At 53.6% G+C, this 22,048-nt stretch overlaps 1 protein-coding gene across 1 annotated transcript in view; it reads right to left on the reverse strand.

Moving 5' to 3' along the window:
• Positions 1-22,048, reverse strand: part of KLHL29 (kelch like family member 29) — a 144,512-nt gene that overhangs the window by 61,141 nt on the left and 61,323 nt on the right. The window contains exon 2 of the mRNA XM_042933582.1: positions 139-280. Coding sequence (XP_042789516.1) covers positions 139-280 — 142 coding nt within the window. The remainder of the gene's footprint in view (positions 1-138; positions 281-22,048) is intronic.

Consider the following 22,048-nt stretch of genomic DNA (forward strand, 5'->3'; position numbering starts at 1 on the left):
GTCCCGACCCCCATGCAGGTGTGGGCTGCCGCAGGCCCATGGGCCAGGGCCTGCTGAGGAGTCACAACATCCAGGAAGCCTCCAAACCCCGCTCCCAGCCTCCACGTGGGAGTCTCTGGCTGCCGTCCAAGTACACACCTGGATTGTCGCTCTCCCTCATCTGTTTGGAGGGCGGCTCATCAGTGTCCCAGGGCGTGGACTGATTGATGGGCGTCTGCCCCCACCGGATGCTGGTCGTGAGTCCCTGGGACTGACTATCCGCTTTGGAGATGCCGGGAGCCTGGGGAGAAGCAGAGCAGGGGGATGAGCATGGCCTGGCGTGGGCTGCTGCCCTGGGGGCCCATCTCCTGAGCACTACTCCTGCTGCCTGAGCCACAAGGCCACACCCAGGGCCACCTGGGAGATGCGGGCACTTTGGGTAAACTCCCGCCCCCAGGAACACCCAATCCAGTGCCCCCCCCCCCGCCCCCACCAGCTGACACCCTCTATGACCACCCAGTCCACCTGAACTATCATAAAGGAAAGTGTTCTGTGCTGTGAGATGTGAAGTCCCCCAGGCCGTTGGATTGTTAATAAACTGCAACATTTATGGGCATGTGCTGAATACCAGCTGTGTCCTCAGTCTAGGCTCAGTGCCACCACGTGTCTGGCCTTCTGACATGTGAGAGGACGGCTTTCCAAAGCACCACCATTGGGCCCCATATCAGCCACTGGGCCCCCCAATATGCCAGTCCATGGAGGAGGCGTGGGGGGTGGGGTGGGGACTGAGGCTCATGGGAGGACAGCTCGGAGCAGGGAGCATCTTCCCTGGGACCCTCTTTGTTGTGAGAAGGAGACAGGCTCTCCGTTTCAGGATCTCATTCTCTAATTTAGATATTTAGATTAATGAGAAAATGAACCCCAGGCTGAAGACAAACATTAGCACTGCACTGGTCTCTGAGCTACTGCCTTGATGGAATATTATATAGTCATTAAAAATCATGTTTACTAAAATGCATAATGAGATGGCAAAATGCTTACACTATCATGTTAAATGAGAAAAGCAGGACATAAAGTGACACAAATATAAGCTCATATATAAAGCAATATGTGCAGGAGAGAAAAAAACAAAATGTTAGCAGAGGTGTTATTCTTGGTGACAGGAACATGGGTAACTTCTATTCTCTTGTCTATACCTTTCTGTATTTGCCAAATTTTCTACCAGGGCCATGGCCTTTGTAATAAGCCAGAAAAGAAGAAGGAGAAGGAGGAGGAGCAAGAGCAGGAGGAGGAGGGAGGGGGGAAGTTGGAGGAAAAGGGAGAAGAGGGAAGGGGAGGAGGGGGGAAGAGGGCAAGAAGGTGGAGGAGAGGGGGAGGAGAAGGGGGAGGGGAGGGGAAGGATAAGGAGGAGGAGGAGGAGGAGGGGGAGAAGGGAGAGGGGAAGAGGGGGAGGGTGACAGGGAGGAGGGGTAGGAGGGGAAGGAGGACAAGAAGAAGGAGAAGAAGGAGGAGGAGGAGAAGAGGGAAGAGAAAGAGGAGGAGGAGGAGGAAGAGGAAGAGCAAAAGGGGGAGGAGATGGAGGAAAGGGGGAGGGGGAGTAGGGGGAGGGGAAGGGGGAGGGGAGAGGAGGAGGAGGAGGAGAAGAAAGAGCAGGAGGGGAGGAGTGGGAGAAGGAAGAGAAGGAGGAGGAGGGGAAGGAGGAGCAGGAGGGTGAGGTGGAGGAGGGGAAGGGGGTGCAGGAGGGGGAGGAGGGGAAGAAATCCAAAAGCAAGTTGGAAAGCCTGGGACTGGGATAACTGGGGTGTGTGTGGGGGTGTGAGTCTCAGCAGAGGTGGTTTCTGGAAATTTCTGCAGTTCCCAGGAGTGCAGCCAGAGCCCAACCAGGTTTGGGGTGAAGGATGTGGTGGGGTGGGGGGCAGAGATAGCTGTGCACCAGGGACAGTCACAGAAGCTCCAAGAGGCCACAAGGGGCATCTGTGGGCTTCTCTTTGGGGAAGGCCGTGGTCTTCGTGACTTCTCACAGAAGCTGACCCAGTGTCCCAGCGGTGGGGGGGGGGGGGGGGGGGGGGGAAGGGGCATCGCCCTCACTGGGCCTCTCTGAGCAGCTGGAACAGCCGGCACGGGTGGATGGAGGGGATGGCCATGGCTGACAGCACTTATTGGGTCTTTGATGCACAATGCCTATGACAAACAGCACCTGCTTGGGGCTGGGAGGAACCGTATCCCATTAGGACCTGTAGGCGGCACTCAGCTAATTGCATTAGGCTGCACTTTATCTCTGGCCTGCATTTCAGAAGCTTTGCTTCTGTGAACAGAGCAGGAAACAAAGGGAAAGAGTGAATCTCCTGAGGAAAGAACAATTCAATGGACAAGATTCCTTCTCAGAGGCCCCTGCCCCATTTCTGTCTGTGGGACAGATGGGAGCTTGGTTGGGGTTGGCTGTGATGGCGGGGGTGGGGGTGGAGGGGGGGGGAAGGGAGGGGGGAAGTTCCATCAGGAACTCATGGAACAGAAGTGTGGCTTCTCTAAACAGCTTTCCAGTGTGCCCTGTCTGCAAGCCTCCTCTGCATTCCCAGGTTCCCCTGGGTGCTAGGGGGCTCAGAGGTGCAGAGGTGGCTTCCCGTAACCGGCGGCATCCGAAAGGGAAGGAGCCTGTGCCTTGTCCTATTCAGGGCCCTGGGTAGGGGTGAAGTTTGAGTGGTGACACTCCAGCCTCCTGGGGCACCCTCCTTCACTGACAGTGCAGAGACCCGGCCTGCCAGTAGGGGGCGCTGCAGCCCCTCTCTGCTGCACCCTGGCAGGTGGGCAGGGGACATGGTTCCCGGAGGCTTCTCAGGCCAGAGGTAGGTGTGGTTTTCAGGGTCCTCCCACCCTTGCCATTTCTTCCCTGCTGAATCAGAATCCGTGCCCCCAACCTGGTGCTTTGACAGGGTAGGGAAGGGCTCTGGAAACTTGGAGGTTCTGGTCCGGGGCCCTTACATCAGACATTGCCACCAGGAGACGGGGTGGGGGTCTCCTCCTCCAGAGTGGGTAACCAGATATTGAACTCTAAAACTTCAGGAGTTCCTGTTTCTGCCCTTAAATTGGGGGTGGGGTCCTTGACTTGAAAAACCGCACACTTTTTCAAGGGCTTAGTCCCTTGGCTCTAAGACACTCCTGCCAGGTCGTTCACTTGTGCATTTGCTGGTTAGTTGGTGTGTTCAGTAAACAAGCACTGGGCCGCTGCTCAGTGCTCGCCCAAGGCCCTGGGGACGAGATGACTGAGACTCAGCCCCTGCTTCCTGCCAGGCCCAGCCCCAGGGCCCAGGGGACATGATGACTGAGGCTCAGCCCTGCCCTCAAGCGGCTGCTGCCTGGGGAGCACAGCCCTCAGCTGTGCAAACTGCACCCCGTTAGCCTCCAGAAGGAAGCCAGGTGCAGGGGGGCGCCCCGAGTGGCCGGGTGGGGGCAGATAACTGGGTGAGGCCCCAACAGGCCTGCTGTGTCTGTCATGAATAGTACAAGCAAATTCTTATGTACAAGAAAGCTGTTCTACTGTGAGAAGGAAAACAGGGTCTCTCTTTTTCCTTCAAGAAAGATAAATAAGGCCACTCATTCTAATCAGCCCAAGCAACTTCTGAAGCTATGAGCAAGTCACAGCTCAGAAATTTCTATTTATTTCTTTAAAACAATGAAATGAACATTCCTTTCTCTACTCCCTCCAGAAAAAAACTGGACACGCTTGTGCACTTTGCCAGGCGCCTGGGCACCCAGGTCAGGGAGGAATGTTGTAGCCGGGGATGTGAGTCAGCTTGGCCAGGCCAGAGCCCTTCCTCCTGCAAGGGGCTCCAGGCCCAAAGTAAACACATAGTCCCCAAATTCTGGAGGCTTCTGGGGCATCGTGTGCAGGTCCATGGCTCCAGCTCTGAACTCAGCTCCTGTTAAGACTTTCTCCCTTGGTCCAGAGTCCCCAAAGGTCCGTGACTCCACTAAAGGCTTTCCAGGTCTCTCCCACCCTGAGCAGGCTGCCCAAATTCCCCTTCTTGCCAGGGGGTTGCCAGCACAAGAATGCCACAGAACTCCCCCTGCCCCCCCCAGGAGAACAGCTCAGGCCAGGGGAGGAAGGCAGGGCTGAGGGAGCCCCCTCCCACTGCATCATCTGGGTTATCAGCGAAGCCACCCAGACATCTGGCCTTTTGCCAGTGTTCCTGGCCATGCTTCTGCTCCCTGATATGATGACACTGGGCAGAGAGAGGCAGATGAGGAGAGCCCTCCTCCTGCCTGGTGCTGTGGAGTGGCCCTGTCTGCCCATCACCGGGCTGGGCAGGCTTCTCTCTGCTTCCCTCTAATGAGATGCTAATAGGATGCATCATTAACGCAGCAGCTTTTAAACCCCGAGCTCTTGTAAATTTTCAAAGGTCACATTTTTACGGCAGCTGACAGCATCCTGCTTCTTTCAGCGACTGAAGAACACTAAAGACCCCGATGCTTTATGGAGGAAGCTCTCTGTGAGGCGGCAGCACGGGCTGAGGCACCTGCTGGTCCGGGGGCTGGGAACTTCCACCCTGCGACAAGACTCACAGGGCCCCTGGGTTGTGCTCTGCTGGCTTGGGGAGAACCAGTTACACATCGCCACAGAGCCGCCCCCGGGGGCTCTGCTCTGTTTAGGGGAAGGAGTGCACAATGCAAAGATGCTTGGTAGAGGGGGTTGGGGGCACCATGGGCTCACCAGGCGGTTCACCCACGAGGCTGCGACCGCCCAGAGGGGCTACTTTCTGCTCGTTTGTCCACCCAGAGGAAGTACCTTTTTCTACTTTGCACAAAGGTGCCATGTAAGTGAGCAGCATCCCAGGTGGTCAGGAAGATTTGAAAGATGATGGGATGGAGCTCAGCCGGGGCCCTCACATGCCCGCTTGTTCTTGGACCCACGTGTTGTGCACACGACAGTCGCAGTCTCTGCACACTGCCTTGCGGGGTGAGGTGTACTGACCCTGTACTGGCGAGCCAGCTCCGCGAGAACACGCACCCGGCACAGCGCTCGGCCTGTCGTGGGGCCCAGGGAGTGAATGAAGAGGCCGTGTCTCTGAGCTACGGTGTTGGCCAATAATAGGAGCATCCGGTACTGTTGCAAGGGCTACATGAGTGCACGGAGTGTGCTCCAGAAGAGCGAGCCACATCACGGAACAGAGATGTGAAAGGGCTCCGTGCACCTGGGACACGTGAATCAATGAGTTCCCCTTACTGGGGAGATGAGGTTCCAGACTGTGGGGCCTTGTGTGTTGGGCCCCCCAATGTCATTGCCTTGAATGCTGCCACGGGCTGCTCGGAGGCCTAGTGCCTGCCTCCCCTGGCTCCCTCCCACGTGCCTGAGTGGGGTGCAAGTACTGAGGTTGGTGCCTCCCTCTGTGGGGCTGGGAGAAGCCAGGGCTCAGCCCCTTCCTCTCTGCGCCCGAAGAGGTCAGAAGAGGGTGAATCAATGGACTCTGGAAGTCAGGGAGTGCTTCCTGGAGGAAGGGAGCTGGCACTGCGCCACAAAAGCCAGGCAGATTCACTAAGGGAGATGGATTCGGGCCAAAGTCACTACCAAGGACCTTATAGCAACTAGCATGTTTCCAGCCTGGATACATTTGACAGAGCCAGGCTCCAGAGTCCACTTCGGGGTTCAAGTGGCCTCCTCTGGGGGGACTGACAATGCCACCACCCATGTCCATCTCCTGCAGACTGGAACCTGCGAGCCTTGACATTCTTGTCACTTGTGTGGTGCTGATGGGGCTGGCAGGGACGGCCTTCTGCTGAGCGTCACTGAGCACAGCTGGCCCCATCCCTCACAGCAGCGAGCCTCCTCCCCTCAAGGGAGCCCGGAGTCCCCCAGCCCTCATCTCACCAGTGTCCACTGGTGCTCCTGGCCTAGAGTGATAGCCAAGCTTAGCTCCTGCCCTCGAGACATCTACACCAGCAGGATGGGGTAGGTCTGCACCAGGGACCCATGAGGACGACATAGGCTGGGAGAGTGGCCGCAAGGAACACACCCAAGATGCTATGACACTATGCCAGCTGGGGGCCAAGCCTTTTAAGGGATTCTCAGCCTCTTCCTGGGTCTCTCGGATCCCCTGGTCAGAGGAATACCACCACGTGACTCTAGTCAACACCACGGAAGCAGCAGATGGTCCGGCCAAGACCTGTCAGAGTTTCTGTGCACAAATTTGTGAGATACTATGAACCATCGTTTAAAGCCACTGCAGGGCGGTGGGGGTGGGGGTGTGTGGAAACATACACAGTCTACTGTGTATATTGCAAGATAGCAAAAGACCAAAAAGTCATCTGTGTGTTGCTGTTGACATACATACGCATATGTATCCTCTGTGTTCTAGAGAGGATGCTCCCAGCAAGACTACAGTGGGGACTGTCATTCCATACATGCTGAAGCTAAAGCTGGGGTAGCCTCTCCCCAGGCACACCCCAGGCTGGGTGGGTGGGGGGAGGGGGCCTTGGGTGAAACCGACAAGCCACGGGGAGGACAACAGGGTGGGCAACCTGGGGCTGACTGTGCTCTGAGCTTGACCTACAGCCTCGTTTTGCCTCATGACTCCCCATAATTTCCTGATTTGGAAAAGACAAGCTCTGGTGTGGCTCCCTGAGAACCACTGGTCTGGATTTTGGGGGCCCCCTTCTGCGGAAGCACTGCGGACCTGGCCTGAGCCCCTCAGCGGGCCTCTGGCGTCTTCTCTGGCTGCCCGGCACCTCTGCCACACCCCCATCTTGAGGTGGGAGCTGGAAGACTTGCTCTGCCAGCAGCTTCCCTTGCAGCTCCATTTCCAGGTGTGTGCCCTGCTGCTCAGACACTCTGGGGTGAGGTTCCCCGTCCGGAAGCTGGGCAACGTGAGGAAGCCAGCACGGCTCCATGCTCCGCAGAGGCTGGTGGCAGAGACCCACGGATTTGGGAGCACACAGATGATGGAGGCTCTGGTGTCCCAGGCACAGCATCAGCCGTGGAAGCTGTCATCTCCTTTCCCTTCTTACTCTGGAGGATGCTCGGGGCAGGAGTCGGTTCCCACACGGCTCCCAGCAGAAGTGAAGATGCACCTCTGATCACCAGGCCCTGGGTCGCCATGGGGAATCACAGTGGCTCTAGGACTGCACACGGCAGGGCAGGCCACTTGCTGCAAGGACTGGGTGTTTCACTTCCTTTTCAGGCATCCATCCCCCCGCAGGGCACTGAGGCTTTGCATGGTGTTGCGTCCACCTGTGGGGACTGACTCCCTGGGGCTCTTGCATCACAAAGGTGAGGCCCTATGAAGGCAAGTTTTACTTGAAGAATGGTGTTCCGATGTTGGAAATCCAGTTTTGGGAAGAAGCCATTTTGGCGTCTGGGGTTTTTAGACTATAGCTCATGCATTTCTAGCTAGACTGTTGGCATTCTAGGACCAGCAGGTTGTCAGCAAGAGGACTGGTTCCAAGATCACACAGGTAGAGCGTTGACCACGTCTAACATAGGGGTTCTCCAACATGAGCGCGTGTGTGGGTTAGGAATGCGGGTTTCTGGACCCACCCCAGAGCTTTTGTTTTTTTTATTTTTTTATTTTTTTATTTTTTAATATATGAAATTTACTGTCAAATTGGTTTCCATACAACACCCAGTGCTCATCCCAAAAGGTGCCCTCCTCAATACCCATCACCCACCCTGCCCTCCCTCCCACCCCCCATCAACCCTCAGTTTGTTCTCAGTTTTTAACAGTCTCTTATGCTTTGGCTCTCTCCCACTCTAACCTCTTTTTTTTTTTTTTTTTTTTTTTCCTTCCCCTCCCCCATGGGTTTCTGTTATGTTTCTCAGGATCCACATAAGAGTGAAACCATATGGTATCTGTCTTTCTCTGTATGGCTTATTTCACTTAGCATCACACTCTCCAGTTCCATCCATGTTGCTACAAAAGGCCATATTTCATTTTTTCTCATTGCCACGTAGTATTCCATTGTGTATATAAACCACAATTTCTTTATCCATTCATCAGTTGATGGACATTTAGGCTCTTTCCATAATTTGGCTATTGTTGAGAGTGCCGCTATAAACATTGCCACCCCAGAGCTTTTGATTCGGTAGGTCTGGGACAGGGGGCCCCTAAAGGTGGTGGTTTAACAAGCGTATCAGGTGATGTAGGAGTTCCACTGACCCCACTCTGGCAAGCGATGACAGTCTTGATATTCAAGTTTGCAGGCCTCTGTGCCCGAATGTGGGGAAACTTAGGGGCTGGAAACTGCCAGGCGAGTCCTGAATGGGACAGATTTTGAGGTCCTGCTCATGTGCCTCATGGGAGCCGGCTACTTGGTGACACTGTCTTCATGGACCCCTGGTCCCAGCCTAGGTTTCAAGGGGTCAGAAGGACATTTTGTCAGATGCTAAAGCTATAAATCTGTGGCCTCTGGGAAGAGCAAATGACATTTATGGGTCTCTCAGTTCTTCATTTCATGATTGCTACTGAACTACATACGAGAATAATCACAGTCAAATCCCCACTTGGGGCTAGGGGACGCTCTCTGGAGCCCCTCCTGCTCTCATGAATGAGGCTGCCCTCTCTGGCCCCCTGGACCCCGGCCGGCGCCCTCGGCCTCCCCTTCAGAGCACCACCATAATGTGCTCCGGAGACCGCTGAAATTTCTAATAATACTAACCAATGATGTGTTAAATTGAGACACTTCTGGCTCGAATGCCGGAAACTGCATGATGGTTTAAAGGACCAGTGCTTACCTTTCTCTATCAATTTGCTGCTAAATTACTGCTTTCGGAGCAACTTACAGAAAAGTAATTCTTTATTTAAATTTTAATTTCAATCTTGTCATTTTAAATATATATTCAGATTCCAATCATATTACAGAATATGATGATGTCTCTGGGGGGGAGGGGGGAAGTGTTCCTGCCAGGATCCCGGGTGGTGGGGAGAGGGTGTGTTGGGGGAGGGGTAAGACACCATGGTAAGGAGTGACCCCAGGGGACAGCTTGGTGAGGGCAGCCATGTGCTGGGTTGCTGGGGATAGGACTGGAGGCCAGTGGCCAGCCTCTAATGTGGCCTTGTGATTCCAGGCTTTGTGCCCGGCCCCGAGGGTCACCTGCAACCACTGACCACTTCCTGTGCCTTCTGTCTCACGGGTCACCACAGGGACCCAACCAGCTCAGCCATAAACACATGCCAGGCACAGATGAGCTAGAGCTGCCTGGACTGCCTCTATCCTCATGGCTCACGTTTATCGAGTGCCTCCTACATGCCAGGCACGGGCACGGTAAGATTTCCTTCCACAAGGTGTTTTCACCTTTATTTTACAGAAGAGAGTGATAGGACCCAGAGAAGTTCCGCAATAGCTAGAGTAGGCCGACTCGGTACGGTGACTCATGTCTATTCTATCCTTAGAGCCTCCGAAGTGATCTGGGATGGGTGGAATGTTCCAGACCACCCGGCCCCAGCCCCCTCCTGCTGTGGCTGACAGCCCCACAAACTGGTTTAGCCATATCAAGGCTTCATCCGCAGTACCCTTTTGGGGTAACACTTAGACCCTTCCCCTGTGCTCTGAGTACCAGCCATGGCCTCCCCTTACCCCTCTGTGTCCAGCCCAGCTGAGCCTCCTGCTCTGACCCTGACAGCACGCTGGGCTTCCCTCATGTGTCCTGCTGCCTCAGAGTCCCTAGACCCTAAGCAACCACCGACGTGTTCCCCCAACCCCTGCCAGTGTTGTCTTGACACTCTCCACTGGGGCCAGTTCTTCAGTGTCAGAGCTGGGGTGGTACAGACACCTCTCCTCTCCAAAGTGTGCTGCAGGGTCCACCGTCACGTCCCTTCTGTCCCCAGCTCTCTCTTCCCTCCCTCTGGTCATCAGGCCTTGGATCTCCAACATGGGGACTGAAAACTCGATGTCTGACCACTTCACCTGCCATTCCAGCATCCATCCGTGTTCTTTCATGGTCCTCCCCTCCGTGGGATTCCGGATGCCTTGGCTTTCCTGCTTACCTCTGTCGACCTCTACACTTCAGTGCGGCCGTCCTTTCTCCACCTTCCTCCTTCTCGAAACTCCCTTCCGTTCCCTTTCTGTGACAATGCTTTTCCTGGTTTTCTACCTAAACCTCTTCTGTGCCGATCATTTCTTCTCTGGTCAGTTCTCTGACATGGACATGACCCAGGGCTCAGGCCAGGCCCCCTCTCTCAGGTCTGTTTGGGCCTTAGCTTCAGTCACAATTATCTTTCAGATAGGAAGCATCTGCACGGTGGCCCTCGTTTCTGATAGAACCCAGCTTCCTATAGTATTCTGGGAGTACATTTGCTTTTTTCCTTTCCCCACATCAAAGTCTATACCTTGGAGACATTCCTGCTAAAAGTGCAGCTCAGACGGCTGCCCTCGCGGACGTAAAGCAGCCACGGCTGGCGCTCGTGTTGGGGCTGTGCTCTCTCACGTGCCCTGTCTAGGCCCCCAGCCCCTTCCTCCGGCCCCCCCGCCCCCACCCCACGGATGGGCCTTGTGGACAAAAGACATGATAAATCTGGCAGAACCTTATAACTCAGAGCTTTCAACTTGCCTCTAACAACTTTCAACTGAAAACTTCTTAGTCCCATTTCCAAGTTACTTTTCATCCATTACAAAACCCACAAAATTTTCAAAGGGGCTTTGAAATAAGATCACCTAGAAAAAAAAAAAAGCCCATCACAAATGAAAGTCTTTGAAAAGAAAGAGGCCCTTTCCTGTGCTTCAGTTCCCTGTGATATCAGTTTCCCTTTCATTCTGCTGAAAGGTGCAGGGCAGGCCAGGCCCTCAGCAGACGCCTGTGATGTGATGGAGCGAGTGGCCCAGACGGACAGACGGGGACGAGGAGGAGAACGAGGGGCACCTGCTCGCAGAGCTGGGATGGGCCTTTCATCGTCCCCCCGACAGCCGTAACCCGCTTTGCCCGCTCAGAGGCCCAGCCGCCCCGCGTGTCCCCGCTCACCTTGGCATTGGTGGCGACGCAGCTCCCTCTGGAGCAAGGCGACCTGTCTTCATTCTTAACACCAAAGTGGGCGGGAAGGGAGGCATGGCAGGAGCAGCCTGGCTCTGGCCTTTGATGGGACATTTCCCAATGCCAGCCCTGCAGGCAGCGACACTCGGGAACCACCCCTCAACCTCCCAGCCTCAGAGCCCGTGACACACCCATCCTCCCCAGGGTCAACTCCAGACTCAGATGCACATCAGATGCTAGCCATTTTGGAAGCTTTGTCATTGTCAGACTTGAAATCCTCAGTGGATCTGCTGAGAAAACTCCTGTGTGAAGGGCAGCTGAGCCAGCAGTCGATGTGGGGATACGTGCGGGTCCCTTACTGAACCGTGTGTTGATCCGGCCTGGCCCTCAGAGGCCTGGGCCCTGAGAATCCAGTACTAATTTTGAGCCAGGCTCCCGGGACTTCCGGAGACGGTTCCCGACTACCCCTGGGGATGCAGAGGGCTCTTTCGTGCACCTTGGCCGGGGACCGGACTGGCCTCTCTGCCCCTTGAGGCCCTGCCAGGCCCTCTGTAGAAGGCATTCTAGGATTAACCAAGCCCTCCTTGAGTGCAGGACTCACCTCAGAGCCAGAAGAACCCCAAAATAAGTACTGGCTGGCTGTCTGCAACTCTTCCTCAGGGTCCTTTCTTCAGCAAACACCTAACACTCCTTTTAAAACTCCTGCAGTCTACCCTTCGAGTCTCGGGCCTCGGCGGAGCATTCCTTATTTTTTCCCACAGACAAAGGCCTGCCAGTGAGAGGGGACAGTTCTAAGTTCTAAAGCCCTGTGCCGTGTGACTCACACAGCCGACTCTCTGAGCACGAAGTTAACTGAGAGCTCGGCAAGGCGGTCCTGACACAGAGACGTCTTTAGCGACCTCATTAGAGCCTTAACAAGAGAGGGGATTGTGGCAGGGTCACCCCAAGGTCAGGCAGGACAATGCAACAAACAACGCAGCACAAATGTCCCTGTGAGGCAGCTCCTCAGGTGGGTGGCAGAGCCGAAGGAGCTAAGATAGCTTTACTGCCGGGACTTCAAGACTCACCGAAGCAAGTCCACCCGAGCGTGTGCCTCAGGACTGGAGCCTGGCTTCTGACTCAGTACGGGACTGACCAGCTCTGTGGTGGAATGTTCCAGAAGCACACAATGAGGGACTCAGTTAACATCCTCCCAGCTCCCTGGTCCTCTGTCTCTCTGCTTTCTGCCTCCACAGGCTCGCTGTCATGAGAACGATGTGCAGCCAGGCAGGGTCCTGAGGGAGAGGAGTGTCCTCTGGCCACAGTCCAGCTCGGATCCCTTAGTTCAGGATTGAGGTGGTTTGAGTGATTTTTTTTTTTTTTTTTTTTTTTAAAGAAATGGCATCATTCAGCACCAGTCTGTCTCTTCAGAAAGTTTGCTGGGCAGACAGATTCTATCCAAATCACTGCAGGTCCAGGTGCAAGAGGGAAAGAGACACAGGGAAGCGGCCCTCTTGGGGAAGATAGGTTTCTGGTCCTCAGGAGTGGCACTGGAGGAGGAGCAGGGTGGTGGGTCACAGAGCAGTGGGACAACCACAGTACTGTGTGCTGGGGGGCTTAGACCTGGCTCACCATGGAGCCGGCTGAGAGATGGCATGCAGGGCCTGTGGCCACTTGCTCTGGATCCCTGGGTCAGGGAGAGGGGTCCAGACACACCCCCTCTGCTGACACCCCTTCCTCAGCAGGGGCCCAGACTGCCTGGTCCCAGGCTTCCTTCCCTTCACTGTTGAGAGAGGCCTCCTCTCTTCCATGCTGTGCTGCCTGGCTACCACAGCTTCATCCATTGTGTGCTGGGGCTCATTGGCAGAGAGAGAGAGAGAAAATTCTAGCCTCTCTTCTTATAAAGCCACAAATCCCTTTGTGGGGGCCCCACCCTCATGATCTCATCTAAATCTAGTTTTCTCTCAGAGTCCCCATCTCCAAATACCATCACGATGGAGGTTAGGTTTGTACCGCATACGAATTCTAGGGGGACACAATTCTGTTGATTGCACTTACATAGCCTGCACACAATGGGTGTTCAGAAAATGCTGTCCGAACCTAGTGAAGCTCTGTCTGCCTGCTGTTTTTGGGCTCCACCTCGTCCACCAGAACTGGGGGGTATTTAATAGAGGGACATGCAAGGGCCTGACCAGCATATGGCGGGTCTGCCCACCAGCCTGAGCTCTAATTTTCGGATGGTTTGCTTTTTTCTCTCACAACATAATCTCCATGATCTTTAGTCTTTCCTGAATGCTGTTGAAAGGCTTGTCGTATTTATCTCCGGAGAATCCGCCGTGCCCCTGTGCAATTTTCCATTGTCATGGTTCATTTTAATTTCCTCTAAGGCTGTTGGCCACTCTTGTGTTCAGAAATAGCTTGTTCCACTTAATAAAAGCGCTTAAATATGCAGACACGAGAAGTTTCCTTTGCTTGCTCCTAAATATCACAGTAAGTGGAGTGAGTTGCACGCCGAGCCTTATGCAGTTAGGCTGAGCACACGCCAGGTGGCTTCCCAGGAAGGAGAAGCTTGGAATGAAAGGTGCAAGGGTAGAAACAGGATCCAAGAATTTCTAGGGGAAACCCAGCCAGCCTGGACGCCACACATTGCATCGTCTGGCTGACAGCACACAGGTCTCCTGAAGTGCCTCCCCTCTCCAGAATGATCAGGGCTCTGAGTTCAAGGCCTGCTCCAGACCTCTAACTTACCCTATGACCTTGCACAAATCAGTTCACCCCTCAGAGTCCCTGCTTCTTCACCTATAAAGCCGGCCTGATAATCCTGCTTCCAAAGACCAATTTTGGTGAGGAGTGGATGTCCTCTATTTCCAGGGCCCTAGCACAGAAGCTGGGGCAAATCAAAGGGCACACAGCTTTCAGCAAATGGCAGCTATTATTACTATTAGCTCACTGGAATTGCAGGTCAAGGTCTTAGAGCTGTGATGGGCTTGTAGACCCAGATAGCCAGGGGCAGAGTCACAGGGCATCTTCTTTGGCTTAAATAACAATAATTAGGAACCAAGAGCCTAGGGTGACTGGTGGATGGGAATAGGAAGGAAGAGGCATGAGTCACTAACTTAAAATTCCTGATAGAATGGCAGCTCGGGGAGGCCAGTTCTCACCCTCAGCAGGTGGTCCTCAGCAGGATGTGAAGCCTCCTGGCCCTACAGACAAACCCTAAGCTTAGCTCTGGGGTTGGGGTGAGGCAGGCAGGGCAACACAGCATCTGGGTCAGAAGCGCCCCAGAGAAGGATGTTCCGGAAAGCCACATGCTGCCCACCCTCAACACCAGTTTCTGCCCACAAGAGTCACCCCTGGGGGCTTTTCACTTCTGTAAATACCCACACATAAGGCTGTCTCCTCCCACATCTTCACCCAGGGTCAGCTCTGGCATCATAACTTCTACTGCTCAGGCAGGGGGGTAGTTTAGAGATCCATGTGAGGTCACATACATAAGTTGAGAGCGGTGACCTGGACCTTGGTCACAGCCAGACTGTAGCTCTCCCCTTCCGCATCTATGTCCTTGTGAACACAAGACTCCAACCACCCACAGTGTGTGCATTCTACAACCCCGTTCCTGGACAACACACGGGTTTACACATGTGTGCACGTTCTTGAAGATGCACAAGCGTGCACACACACACTTGCCTACTGACACACCAGGCCCACACACACGCCTTCTGTACAGCCCCAGTCTGCTCGGGCTTCGGGGGGATGCCGGCCCCCATGGGGCAGGAGACGCTAGCAGACTCTCCCTTCTTGCCCCACAGAATCTTTTTTTTTCTTCCACAGCTCTGAAACACGGAGTCCCCCATGGCCACTTGGAGCTCCCCTCCCAGACACTTTTTCCTAAATCAGCTTCCAATCTGACTCATTTCAGTTTTAAAACAAGAAAACATCAACAAACACGATGGAGGGAAACAGATGGTAACAATTACAAGAGGGAGAAAACAGAGCCGTTCCCTTTACAAGGGGCAGGCAAACATATTGTCCCCAGGCAGTGCATCGACCCCCAGCCACGCTGTATGAACCTGGATGCCGGGCTCCCAGGGCCTGTGCCCATCACAGGGGACATAAGGGGTCATAAGCCTCTGAGAACCGCAGGGCAGGTCTGCTGAACCTGGCAACAGCTAGTTCTCCAGGGAGGGAAGGATGGACGTTCCAGCACATACCAGACTACCTCTACCTCTGACGTCCTGTCTAAGGCCCAAGATGTGGGTGGGACTCTTCCTCCCCTGCTGTGACTGACCCCGGCTGCCTCCTGACAACCACAGCAGCCTGCCTCACCTGCCAGAGCCCCTGAAGGAGGGCAGGATGTCACCTCTCATTGTGGGTGGTGGCGAGAGCCAGGCTGCCTGGTCCAAATGCAAATCCCGCCACTTATAAGTGGCCAAGCTAATGGACCTCTCTGTGCCATCATTTCCTTTCTCCTAAGATGGAGACAGTTCTAGAACCTACACGATAGGAGTTATGAATTAATATGTGCTAGGGACTTAGAAGCAGGCCTAACACACATGGGTGCTATGTGCGGAAGCGGTTTTGTTCTTACCCATGCAGACAGCCAGCTTCTGGCCTGGCACTCAGCATCCATAAAGGCCTGCCGAGTGGAGGGGCAAGGAGGCAGGCCTGAAGCTGTGCCCTGCAAGATGGACGAGGCATTCCAGGCAGGGGATGCCATAGGCTGGAGTTAGGGCTGACGGGAGAAGCCCCGCTGTAGAGGCAGGGTGCCCGAGGCTCTGGGAGCAGCAGACGGCCAGGTCTGGGGTCCTGAGCAACGCGTCCTGCCGTTTGTCCATCCTGTGTGTGTTGAGCAGGACAAGGGTTCTGCCCTCTAGCAGCTCAGGCTGGTGGAGGCAGGCGAGGAAACAGGTGCAACCTGGGGACATCAAGTGCTTTGACAGAGGGGGGCACCCACCCCAGCCCCGTTGGCCCGGGAAAGCTGCCTGGAGGAGAGGCTGAGTCCTGAGTGGCAGGGGAAGGAGTGTGGGGGTGTAAGGATGGGTAATGTGGCATTCTGGGCATGGGGGACATGATGTCTTTGGGGATCAGAACAGCAGGGCATTGAGAGTGAGGGGTCTGAGTCATTACTGGAGTGCCCCAGGCAAGGATTCCACATCTCTGAGCCTCAGATTTCCCTCATGCGGGATGAGAATTACAAATTCCCAGGCGTTGTGTGAGAGGTAGAAGTAAGAAAGCGTATCAAAAGTGCCTAGCTGACTCCTGGCACAAGAGGTGCTCACCACAGGGAACTGCTGTGGGCCTGCCTTTTGGATGGGACTCTCTCCCACGGGTCCTGCTCTTAGACACATTTATGCACACAAGCTCTCACGCAGGATAAACGTTCCCCAGCGCTCCGTGATCACACATGTCCTCACACACTGCTCTGGACTGATTATTTGTGCCCCCAGAACTCCTAACCCCCATGTGATGGGAGGTGACTAGGTCTCAAAGGTGGAGCCCTCATGAAAGGGATCCGTGTCCTTATGAGAAGACAGGAGAGAACTCTCGGTCCCTTTCTGCTCCCTGTGTGAGGGAACAAGGGTAAGTCAGCAGTCTGCAGCCTGAAAGGGGCTCTCACGAGAGCCTGACCGTGCTGGCATCCTGACCTCAGCCTTCCAGCCCCCAGAACTGTGGGAGAGAAATTTCTGCTGTTCGTAAGCCACCCAGGTCATGGTACTTAGTTATGACAGCCTGAGCTAGATAAAACATGCACCCTCCCACATGTTCACACGCAAGGGTACAAGGAGACACCAGTTGGCATGCACTGTGTTCGCCATATCTCCCCCTTTGCTTCCATCTGGTCCCCTCTCCCACCCCCGGAATCTGCGGAGACTTTAGCCTCGTGGGATGTGCTGTGGCCACCCCTATTCCAGGGCCCTGGATAAGGTGGGCTGCATTTAACCACCAGAGAGAGACTTTGTTGTGCGGTGGCAGCAGGCTGTGGAAGCCCTGGGATGAAGGGGAGGAGGGTATATTTCATTCCTTCTCGCCCCCTCCCGGGGCCTGTTCCTCACAAATGCGCATCAGGCAGCTTATCTGGTAAGCGTCCCAAAGTGAGGAGGGGAGGCTCTCTGGCACACGCTATTTTGGCGGCTACTTCTATTTTAAAACCTACTGACATCCCCTCTTGTTCTCCTGGAGGGCTCAGCATCTTCGAATTCTCCGTCTGTCCATTCCGTGGCCTGGAGGAGCCTGTCCTATTTGCACCAGGGGCCAGCATGCTCCTCTCTGCCCATTTGCTCCAGGCTCCCGCTGCTGTTTCTTTCTTTCTTTAAAAAAAACTTTTAAAAAAAAAATGTTTATTTACTCTTGAAGGAGAGAGAGAGAGAGAGAGAGAGAGAGAGAACGTGAGTGGGGGAGGGTCAGAGAGAGAGGGAGACACAGAATCTGAAGCAGGCTCCAGGCTCCGAGCTGTCAGCACAGAGCCCGATGCGGGGCTCGAACTCACGATCTGTGAGATCATGACCTGAGTGAAGTTGGTTGCCCAACCGACTGAGCCCCCCAGGCACCCCCTGCTGCTGTTTCTTCTTCAGCTCTCTGGGTAGCCCAGACAAGACCCTTCTCTCCTCATTTGAAAAACAGGCTGTTGGAAAATAGCAGAGGGTCTCGGCTGTCCCTTAAATGTGTGTCTTGAGATGCCAGGCGGTGCAACCGTTTAAGACATCCTGCTTGCTCTCTGAGCGCTGGTCCCGTAACGGGGACCTGGCTTCCCATGCAGGTTTGCCCGTGTGGGTGTCTCATCACATACGGCACACAACGGCCTCTGCTTACACACCCATCTCTGTGGGCTTGGCCTTCTCTCTAAGAGCTGGTGTTTCTCAGGGTGCTATAGTATTCTCACGCCTTCCTCCCCTATACCTGTATAGGATCCTGTTTGCCCTTCTGGACTTAATTATTGCCCAGTTGCCAAATCTTCATCACCTTTAAATTCCAGACCCCATGACCCCACATGTTCAAATGCTTAGCAGACATCTTGACTGGGCTGTTTCACCTGCACCTCCAACACAGCCTGTCCTCCCCAGATCTGCCCCCTCTATTGTACGGTGGTCCCATCACCCGCTGTTACCCAGGCAGGAGCGGGGACTGGGCTTTAGCGGCCCCTCCTCGGTAGCTCTCCAGCAGCCTTGACCACCCTGCTCCTTAATCTGCCTTCCACCCAGCCTCGGGGTCACCCATGGGATGCACCCCAATCTGTTCTTTGTGTTGCCGCCCCGTTTTCCCCTAAAACGCAAGTATGACTGTGTCACTCTTCCCTCCCAAACCCTCCAGCCTCATAGTCTAAGGGTCATATCCCAACTCCTTGATGTGGTTCTCAAAGCGTTGCTGGCCTCCTGGGCCCCATCTCTCGTCACTCCTAGTCTGGCCCTTCCTCCTCCCCAGGATTGCCTCACACACGGTTTGCAGCTTCACGTCTCCAGGCATTGGCCCCAGTGTGTCCATGGGGCTCCCCTCCATCAAGGCTCACTCCGTCTTATCCTTGAAGACTCAGCTTAGGCATGCTCTCCCGAGAAGCCTTTCCTGAACAAGCTCCTTGTCCCCGCTGGGCCACATGTATCGCCCCTGGTCTCCTAACACGCCCACGAGGATGGAGCCCCGTGTGTTTCTATTTGCTCACCCCTCCCTCACTGCACTGTGAATTCCTTTGAAGTGGAAGACTTTGCTTTGCCTCCAATAAAGGGTCCAGGGCATAGTAGGTGCTCAGTAAAGGTTTGAGGTACGAATTAAGTCTTTTTTTATTTTTATTTTTATTTTTTTTTCCGAATTAAGTCTTAATAATAAGGAAGTTTCTCAATGATGCTCTGAGAGTGTGGGGCAAGGCAGGCTGAATTTTATGCAGTTGTTGGCTTTACCTAGGTCCCAGAAAGGACTCGATTTCTCTCTTCCTGGTACGATTCCAGGGCGAAGTGTGTTTTGAGTCCTTTCTAATCAAGCTGTCAATAGGGAGTCCTGACATCAGGCATTGATTTTTTGCCAAAGGGGAGGCAGCTTCCCCTGTGCGTTCCGCATCTCGGCAGTCAGTTCATATTTTTAGACCCTAATCTCTTCTGTCATCACAGACCATGCCCACCTCCATGCCACTGGGACCCAGGTTTCTAAAATCAGTGTCAGAGTTCCTGTCACTGAGATGTTAGAAGAGTGCACACCAAGGCCTGCACAAGTGGACCCATGCCCTTAACCCATTTCTTCCTCCTGCCCCCTCCCTGCCCCCGGTCACTTTGAGGCCTCAGACACCTCTAGGAGGGGTGCTCTTGGAGCACCCACTGCCTTCAAAATATTTCGCCAGCCACTGGCGAACCAGCCCGGAACCAGCCACTTATCACTGCTGGAGAAGCGAGCTCTGGTTCTTAGATCAGCCCAGAGATGTCCCCAAGTGTGACACATCAGGCTCAGGGCCCCCCTGCTGCAGAGACGATCACAGACCCATTACTTTAAAACATTTCATTCACGTTTTCCTTTCCCTTCTAGCAGGGAAGGAGCAGAGGAACGAACAGTCACTGAGTCTGGGGATCCAGGAACAGGGGCTCTGGCTGCAACCTGCCATCTGCAGTTGAGAGGCCACCTCTCCTCAGCTGATAGCTGCAGCTGCCGGGTGAATGTCCGGTCCGGCTGCTCGGTCTCCTGGCAGCCAGGTTCAGGTGTGGTTCAGGGACAGGAAGCACGCAGGAGGTCAGAAGGCAGAGGGCCATGGACACAGCAGGTTTGGCCAAGCCACTGTATATATGTGGTTGTGCAGTGTCCTTCTCTGCTTGCATGAGCCATGTGCCCTGACAAAGGGACACCTCCACCTGGAGTGATGCCTGTGATGGTGAACTTTCCTTGTCTGCTTGGCTAGGCCATGGTGCCCAGGTATGTGGTCATACATCACTCTGGATGTTTCAGTGAGGGCATCTGGGGGCAGATTAACATATTTTAAAATTTATTTTTAACGTTTTAAGTTAAACTCCAGTTAGTTAACATACAGTGTAATGTTAGTTTCAGGTGTATGGAGATTAACATTTATTTATTTATTTAAAGTTTATTTATTTTTGAGAGAGAGAGAGAGAGGGAGAGAATGAGTGGGGGAGGGGCACAGAGAGAGGTGGGTGGGGTGGGGTGGAATCCCAAACAGGCTTCGCACTGTAAGCACACAGCCTGATGTAAGGCTCAATCTCACCAATTAGGAGATCATGACCTGAGCCAAAATCAAGAGTTGGATGCTTAGCTGACTGAGCTACCCAGGCGCCCCTGAGATTAACATTTATATCAGTGGACTTTGAAAAAGCAGATTGCCCTTCCTAATGTGGGTGGGCCTAATCCAATCAGTTGAAGCCTAAATAGAACAAAAGATTGACCTCCCCTGATCAAGAGGAAATTTTACCAGCAGACAGACTTTGGACTTGAACTGTAACACTGACTTTTCCCGGGATCTCCAGCCTGATGGCCCAAACTTGCCAGCTTTCATAATCACCTGAGCCAGTTCTATAAAACAAATATTCTCTCTCTATGCATCCTACGGGTTCTGTCTCTTTGGAGAGCTCTGGCTAATACATCTCACTTATCAAAATTGCATCTTTATTGCATAAGGACAAGTGGGCACCTGTAAGGGTTAAGTTGTAGTGTAGGGCTAACCTGTAACCTTAAGAAATAACAGCTTTGTTTTAACACTGTAGATTAAGAGATAACAGCCTTGTCCTGTCAATCAAGGGAACAAAAGTTTAAGGAAAATCAACTGGTTTAGTGTTTGATTGGATTGGGGCAAGGGCATGTCTGAACAGTTTCCACCCCAATCTGGGAACTATTTCTTTGTTCTGTCCCCAGGTGATGATGATAAGACGATGTGGTTGGCTATAAAAACTCTGTACCCCGGCTGTTTGAGACCGCACTCTGGTCAAGAGTGTCGGTCCCGATCGGTTGGCCTTGACTCTCATTGTAATAAACTTTGTTGTGACTGTCACTGGTGCCCGTAGCATTCTGTTTCAGGAGTTGTGTGGATACAACACACCCTGGAAGGGAGATCTGCCACTTGTCTGGGACATAGGTACTGATCTGCATTAAAAGTTTGGGCACGCCCTGACTTGAAGGGTCTCATGGGTGATGTTTTTATAGGGGAGGAATCACTACTACATCCCAGGTTGTGACTTTCCAAGGCAGGCAGACTAGCAGGCCCCCAGGTTTTTAAAAAAAAGCTAACCTGGCCATGACATTCCTGTTTCAAGCTCCTCAGGGGCTCTAGGGCAAAGCTTGAGCCCTGTACGCAGCCCGTGACTCCCCTGGGGACCAGGCCCTGGTCTGGTTTCTAGCTTCATGCCACACCACACTCCTCACACGCTCTTGAACCTTCCCTCTCCACCCCCACCCGTTCTTTTCTTGTCTTTCTGCCTTTGTACCTCCAGTTCTCACTGGAGTGCTCTGCCACCACCTCTTTGCTTGCAGAGCTGGAACTTAAACTTCAGCACAGGTGTTACTTCTCCAGGAAGCCTTCCCTGACCACTCCCTATGCTCAAGTCTGGGCTGTATCTTCCTCCTCTGGGCTGTGACAGGACTCAGGGCTGATCCTTTGGGACTCCTCCCACTATAGCCTGCTTCTTCCTCCAGGCTTTGAGTTTCTTGAGGTCCTGGGCTGAGACGTAGTTGGCCTAATAAGTGTTTGTCGAACGAATGAGTGAGAGCACAAATGAAATGGTCACTTCATATGGTTTCTCTTGGGTTCTTCCTAGTTGAAATGCTCTGGTGGATCACTCAGACTCATTTTGGCATCATTTTCACGGACAGGGTAATGTTATTGCCCAGGCTCTAAAGTCATGTGTCAGCTTGTGGGTATTGATATATCCGGTAAAAAGTGCTGATGATCTAAATAAGAAAACGATCACAAAATTTTATTGAGCATTAACTCTATTAAGTACTGAGCTAAGCTTTTTATTATCTAATTTAATCTACTCCTCATAACTAGGTTCACTAGGTGAGCTTCAGAGAGGTTACTTAACTCTCTCAAAGCTGCACAGCTAACAAAGTGGAATTGGGCTATGAAACTGGATTTGATCAGAAAACCTGTGTAGTTAACCACCGAGCTTCAAAGCCTAGGATTATTTTCTTGGTAACAGTGCCTAGGTGGGCTGT

Source organism: Panthera leo, chromosome A3 (assembly GCF_018350215.1).
Source record: "Panthera leo isolate Ple1 chromosome A3, P.leo_Ple1_pat1.1, whole genome shotgun sequence".
NCBI classification, from domain to species: domain Eukaryota; kingdom Metazoa; phylum Chordata; class Mammalia; order Carnivora; family Felidae; genus Panthera; species Panthera leo.